Here is a 7,742-nt window from a genome sequence, read left to right on the forward strand (position 1 = left end):
CCCCATCGGGTTCTATTATTTCCTACTTGGACTTGACTGTTGAAGGTTGAAGGCTGTGCTGTATGCAAACCTCAAAACACATAACCCCAACAACTGCTGTTCAAAGACGAGGGATACGTCAACAAAATATGTTTGAGACAATGAAAGAGGCCACGTTTTGGATCGATACACAGTTCTAGGGTGGATGAAGAGGTGTTGAGGAGTAGCGAGGGGTGGCACCCCCCCATTAGCCCTCCTGCAACGTCACTGGTCCCTCAGTTGAGAAACTCTGCGGACAGGCTCCGTGTGCAGCGGGCCGAGCGGAACTTGAGCTCATGGTAGCACTGCACGAAGCTGTGGTAGATGAAGGTGATGGGCAGCGCCAGGAGCACGATGCCACTTACCACGCACAGACCACCCAGCACTCGCCCAGGCACGGTGATGGGGTACATGTCTCCATAGCCCACAGTGGTCATGGAGATAATAACCCACCAACAGGCGGCGGGGATGCTGGCGTAGTCCTCGTTGGGCGACTCCAAGTCCAGGCCATGCTCCAGCAGCTGGGCAAGAGCGCTGAAGATAGCCATGGGCACGCAGATGAACAGCAGCAGCATCACCATCTCCCGGTAGCAGCGCCTCAGTGTCAGCCCTAGAGTCTGCAGACCCAAGAAGTGACGGGCCAGCTTGATCACCCAGAAGATACGCATCATGCGCAGGACACGCAGGGTGACGCCCACCCGCTGCAGCTGGGAGTTCTCACCTGTCAGCATCGTCATGGAGACAGAGATGTAGTAGGGCGTGATGGCTAGTAGATCGATGACGTTGAGGGGCCGTTTGACAAACTCACACTTGTCCCGCGACACGATGAAGCGCACGATGCACTCAGCGGTGAACCAGCTGATACACACAGCCTCGATGATCCTGTGGGAGGGAGAACCAGGCAGAGTTAACGCAAGAAGGAGAGAAGGGGATTCCACTACAGGTCTACACACTATATCTACAAGCAATGGACTGCAGACATTACACTCTTAAAGAAAAAAGTTGCTACGGCTATCGCTGTAGCAGAAACCTTTTTGGTTCAAGGTAGAACCCATTTTGGTTCAAGTTAGAACATTTTCACTGAAGGGCTCCTTAAAGGGTATATTGAGGGTTAGGGCCTATTCGTTGGGTGAAAAGGTTTTGGAACCAAAAAATTGTTATCCTACAAAGACAGACAGAAAACCCTTTATGAACCCTTTTTTCTTAGAATGTAGGAGCAGTGGGAGAGTAAAGTTCTATTGAAGAAGGGAGCTGTCAATCCCTTATACAATACTGTTTTACTGTATCGATAGTGGGTCTTGATTGACCAGCGACTCATAGCAGGCTTCAGTCTCACCACATTGATAACTCATAAAGCTTCACTCTCAAACAGCTGGTAGGCTATAGTCTTGGAGCCTTATGACTTATGGACACTCTTACATTTTGATGCAATATAGACATTTCACAATGTAATCCTGTTGTAATTTACCAACCTGACCACCTGCATGTTTTTATTCCAGAACATGCAGAAGATATTCTGCCTTTTAAGGTCAGGTTGTAATTTACGGTATTATAGTTTTTTCTACAAGCAATGATTTAATAACTTCACCATGCTCTAAGGGATATTCAATGTCTGCTTTTTTTTTTTGTTGCAATCTACCAATAGGTGCCCTTCTTTGCGAGGCATTGGAAAACCTCCCTAGTCTTTGTGGTTTAATCTGTGTTTGAAATTCACTGCTCGACTGAGGGACCTTACAGATAATTGTATGTGTGGGGGACAGTGATGAGGTAGTCATTCAAAAATCATGTTAAACACTATTATTGCACAGTGAGTCCATGCGACTGACTTGTTAAGCACAGTTTTACTCCTGAACTTATTTTGGCTTGCCATAACAAAGGGGTTGAATACTTATTGACTCAAGACATTTCAGCTTATCATTTTTAAGTAATTTGTAAAAATGTTTAAAAACATAATTTCACTTTGACATTATGGGGTATTGTGTGTAGGCCAGTGACACAAAATGTCAATGTAATTTATTTTAAATTCAGGCTGTAACACAACAAAATGTGGAAAAAGTCAAGGGGTTTGAATACTTTCTGAAGGCACTGTAACAGCAATAAATGACAAATAAAACTGGCATGCACATCTTCGATTTTCATTTGATTTGGAGACCATTCCTAGACCTTGAGGGCTTTGAGGGGACTATAAGGAATAAGGACAGATGTATTGCCGCTCCATGGGTATCCTCCAGGGCAAGAGGATGGTAGAGGCATACTGATCAGGGTTTTTGGAGGCTTCTTTTCCCTCAATTCAACCATGAATTAAAGGCAAGTTAGACCTGGTTGAGACTGAGCCCTGAGCATGCCTATTAAGTTTAGAGAGTGGGAGGACAGGCTGACACAAAGGTTCCGAGTAGAGGTAGGGCTGTAACCAGGGATTCCAGTGAGCCATTCAAAAGCCAGTTTTAGTGTAGTCCATCAAAATATGCTATTCTCAAATGCTGATATAAATGAATTCGGACATCTCATACATTATAACATCTCATATATGATTACCTAACTCAATTAATGCAATATTGATACATTTGTTATTCATATTTTCCAACTATAAATTATACACTGAATAATCTCACATAATTATTTTGTGGTGATGTTGAGGGGTCACTGTCGATATCATCAATTATAAATGTTTTCCCAACCTGCTATACATAAAGCATTCTTGCCTTGGGTCAATTATATGCTGACAATTATTACATTTTGACCAAATATAAACTTTTGTCATTTGCATTCAGGTGAGGGCTTGGTGCAAGTGCTCAGTACATCCAAAGTTGTTGCAGTAGAATGGAAGTCCCCTTTACTGTATTACCTTATGACAACTGGCCTTTGTGATGTAATGCTCACTTTAATACAACATTTGCCCATTTAAAAAGGGAAGTAAATCAGGTACAACTATAACCTCCCACGATTTACTTAGAACAATACCTACCTGCATTACCGACAATTGTACGCACGCACACACACACACACACACACACACTGATTCTGTTGGGTGCCTTTCAGCTACCAATACCTTGAGAGCGGTCCGCGTGGCAGTCATGGATACAAGACAGACACACAGGTTAAAGAGCAGAGTGAGAGCAGACAAGAAAGGGATGACAAACAGCTCTGTAGACAAATGGACAGAAGTATTGGCTGACAGTTATATGTATTGATAAATGGCTACATTTGATTGATGTATGTTCTAATCTCCTGCAAAACATCAAAAGTCTTTAAAAAAAAAAGTTGACATGAGCCTGACAGTGTATTACACCAAGAAAAAGCAATACATCGTTATTATCATCTGTCTCCTCGATGGTCTCATATGACAATAGTAGGCCTATTCTGCCAGGAATCAGCACCATGGACAGGTCCTGAATATTGTAGTAGGCTACCACAAACAATCAGCACCTTGGACAGGTACTGTCGGATGCCACTAAAATCAGCACCTTGGACAGTTAGCGATACATACAGTTGTGGTCAAAAGTTTTGAGAATGACACAAGTATTGGTCTTCACAAAGTTTGCTGCTTCAGTGTTTTTAGATATTTTTGTCAGATGTTACTATGGTATACTGAAGTATAATTACAAGCATTCCATAAGTGTCAAAGGCTTTTATTGACAATTACATTAAGTTTATGCAAAGAGTCAAAATTTGCAGTGTTGACCCTTCTTTTTCAAGACCTCTGCAATCCGCCCTGGCATGCTTTCAATTAACTTCTGGGCCACATCATGACTGATGGCAGCCCATTCTTGCATAATCAATGCTTGGAGTTTGTCAGAATTTGTGGGTTCTTGTTTGTCCACCCGCCTCTTGAGGATTGACCACAAGTTCTCAATGGGATTAAGGTCTGGGGAGTTTCCTGGCCATGGACCCAAAATGTCAATGTTTTGTTCCCCGAGACACTTAGTTATCACTTTTGCCTTATGGCAAGGTGCTCCATCATGCTGGAAAAGGCATTGTTTGTCACCAAACTGTTATTGGATGACTTTACTCCAGTCCTCAGCAGTCCAATCCCTGTACCTTTTGCAGATGTTTTTCCTGGAGAGAATAGGCTTCCTTGCTGCCCTTCTTGACACCAGGCCATCCTCCAAAAGTCTTCGCCTCACTGTGCGTGCATCTGCACGCACACCTGCCTGCTGCCATTCCTGAGCAGGCTCTGCACTGGTGGTGCCCCGATCCCGCAGCTGAATCAACTTTAGGAGACAGTCCTGGCACTTGCTGGACTTTCTTGGGCGCCCTGAAGCCTTCTTCACAACAATTGAACCTCTCTCCTTGAAATTCTTGATGATTCGATAAATGGATGATTTAGGTGCAATCTTACTAGCAGCAATATCCTTGCCTGTGAAGCCCTTTTTGTGCAAAGCAATGATGACGGCACGTGTTTCCTTGCAGGTAACCATGGTTAACAGAGGAAGAACAATGATCTCAAGCACCACCCTCCTTTTAAAGCTTCCAGTCTGTTATTCTTACTCAATCAGCATGACAGAGTGAACTCCAGCCTTGTCCTCGTCAACACTCTCACCTGTGTTAACGAGAGAATCACTGACATGATGTCAGCTGGTCCTTTTGTAGCAGGGCTGAAATGCAGTGGAAATGTTTTTTGGGGGTTAAGTTCACTTTCATGGCAAAGAGGGACTTTGCAATTAATTGCAATTCATCTGATCACTATTCATAACATTCTGGAGTATATGCAAATTGCCATCATAAAAACTGAGGCAGCAGACTTTGTGAAAATTCATATTTGTGTCATTCTCAAAACTTTTGACCACGACTGTACACACTTATCCAAAAAGGGAGCAAAGACAGTAAGTCTTGTCTGTTACAAGAGAGGCAACGCTCCTACTTGTGAAGTTCTTCAGCCTCTCTTGCGTTAAAGACTATGACGTTTTAGTCCTGAAAGATAAAATGCATAACAATTGAGAACTCAGAGACAGAAACGACAATAGTTCAAGGGACAGTGGTGCTTATGGCAATGAACATTTAGTTCGAACACCTTTAAGCTGAAAGTGTGTAATATGTCATATTATAATGACAATTGACCGACATACAAAATGGAGACTTTGCCACATGAAATGTGTTGTTCACTTTGTAAGATCCGACCAGAAGCTCCCTTGACATTTAACTTTGATAAACATTCAGCTCCTCCTCTGCCCCCTTCCCCACCAGGACAGCTGTGGTCAGGACTACTGTAGTAGGCCTAATACACACTTGAGATTTAGAGGTTGTATCATATGCAGAATACAACAATATATACTTCTAAATTAGCATGAGTTCTAAAAGATACAGATGTGCAAGGCTGGCTCTAGCCTTTTGGGGGCCCTAAACAAGATTTGGTTGTGGGGTCCCCCTTAGTGGCCCCCCTCTTGATGGTGGAGAGAAATATATACGTTCTAAAGTAAATTTCCTGCAAATCTACACATTTTGCCATGGGTCGTAGAGAAAATGTTGCAGTTTTAAAGCACGTTTTCTGTAGTTCTACACATATTGCCATGGGGTGGAGAGAAATGTTTTCAATTTCACAACAAATTCCATAAAATTCGACTAATTTTGCTATGGGGCAGAGATAATCTTTTGCAGTTTTAAAGCTAATTACCTGCAATTCTACCCATTTTGCCATGATGTGGATATATATTTTTTCAGTTTTAAAGCTAATTTCCTGCAATTCTACACATTTTGCCATGACTTATGCCATATCAATGATATCTAAGTGAGAATGATTAACAAAATCAATGAGGGCCCCCTGGAGGTCAGGGCCACTGCATGCCCGGTCTGTATTCAGCAATGATTACTACAAGTTTAGATAACTGGCTAGACTAATTTACCAATCTAACAATTGTTAGCTGACGTGGCTAATTGAGTGACTGTCAGTGACTGACAAAACAATAAAAAAACTGCTGATTTATAACCAAATTTCGAACTTACACCTTGTGTATTCTACTATTCTAACTCTCAACAGTAAGTTTAGTTTTTTTGGGAGGGGCCCTAAGCGACCGCTTATGTTGCTTATGCCTGGAGCCGGCCCTGCAGAAGTGTAGGGTAAAATGTGCATGGGTATGTGTAGGCTATTCACAGCAGCTGAAATAACACGTTGTGGATCTCTTGCGGTCCTTTACTGAGAAGTAGAGCATAGAAGCATGTACCACATTGCAGACAATCAAATAACTGGGAAATCTGGAAAAATATAAAAAGATAGGACATATATACCCGGATGGATGGTCTAAAGAGTCTGGATTGTACCTGTGCTCCTCCACGCTGTTGTTCTCAACGGTTTTCCAATCTGGCAAAGTACTCGCGCAAAGCATCACCATGGACACTATAACAAATATAACGGACACTGAGGCCAATATTTGTGCTGCGACGGATGAAGTCGGCTCATCAAAAGTTATTCTCATTCTCTCCAGCCACTTTGAGTCCTCTCTCTCTGTGACCACGCGAGTCACCAAATTCTCGCCCCTCATTTCTTCCTCGAGTTTGGCTTCCTCTTCGGAGAAATGAATGTATGAGTCGGACATCCTATCATCCAGTCTCCGCTGGCAGCAAAACTCCAAGTGTGAGCTCTCCAGCCCCCAGTAAATCATCTCGTTATAGAATGACAGCTCGCACATCTGCGGTACAAAACGTAGCTTCCCGTACTTCACGTACAGCATGATGAAACAAAAAGCCTCGGAGTGCCTATCAAAGAAAAACTCGTTCCGTTCCCGATCATAGTCGTCGCACACTTCCAGTACCTCTTTCTCCGAGGCGCATTTGTGCAAACGGCTCACTCTACTCAGAGGGAAATCTTTTATCACATCCTTAGAGAACGCATATTTTGTGCCACCCACATTAAGGATACAGATGCTCTTCCCAAACTTCATCTTTCAGCTGTTGACAGGTGTTTGTAGAGTACTGAAAATGGCACCCTGTGCGTTTTATACAACCATCATGCTTTATTCCTCTCCAAATCCAATATCGGAGTCAATATGTCCCCATTGCGTTTGGCCGCTATAACAAGCTTTTGCGTCATTTTCCTCCTTCTGAGAGAGATATATCTGGCCGACTGGAGTTGTGTCGTGAGGACTATGCAACAGAGCGCGCAACTCTATCCTTGCGCGACATCGCACTGGTGTTCTGAGCGCACTCAGTGTCCAAACAAACCAGTCCTCCGGGTGCAGATCCCAGTGGTGATGTCACACACGCGCACACGCACACGCACACACACACACACTTTAAGACACACGATGTATTGCAAACGATCGCTTATTGCAATCGATGGCAGCCACCCTCTACACAAGCAGGATATATTTCTTTCACATTTTATGAGTTGATCGATAGCAGTCCGTTATATCTGTAAAATTATTACAAATATATGCCTAATCACAGTAGGCCCTGAGCCCATATGTGCTGTTTGACAAAAGTACTTCTCATTAAATTGGCATATGATAACTTAAGTATTTTATCAATATGCAGCACCACGTCTATTACAATGTTTCAGGTAATTCATCTTCGGAGGGCCACATAAAAAATCAGTGATCACGGATGATTGCTCTCCTCTTCAGAACCCAGAGATACAATATTTATACAAAAGTATGTGGACACCCCTTAAAATTAGTGGCTATTTCAGCCACACCCGTTGCTGACAGGTGTATAAAATCGAGCACACAGCCATGCAATCTCAATAGACAAACATTGGCAGTAGAATGGCAGTACTGAAGAGCTCAGTGACT

The 7,742-nt window shown here is 43.1% G+C and overlaps 1 protein-coding gene across 1 annotated transcript; it reads right to left on the reverse strand.

The window, feature by feature from the left end:
- Positions 1 to 254: 254 nt before the first annotated feature.
- On the reverse strand, positions 255 to 6,893 carry LOC311128527 (voltage-gated potassium channel regulatory subunit KCNG3-like; the record flags this gene model as incomplete). The annotated part of the gene is made up of 2 exons (XM_084160719.1): positions 255 to 900; positions 6,241 to 6,893. The coding sequence occupies 2 exons, from the start codon at positions 6,891 to 6,893 to the stop codon at positions 255 to 257; spliced, it is 1,299 nt and encodes a 432-aa protein (XP_084016845.1).
- Positions 6,894 to 7,742: the final 849 nt, after the last annotated feature.

Source organism: Coregonus lavaretus (assembly GCF_964263955.1).
Source record: "Coregonus lavaretus genome assembly, chromosome: 1".
Classification (NCBI taxonomy): Eukaryota; Metazoa; Chordata; class Actinopteri; order Salmoniformes; family Salmonidae; genus Coregonus; species Coregonus lavaretus.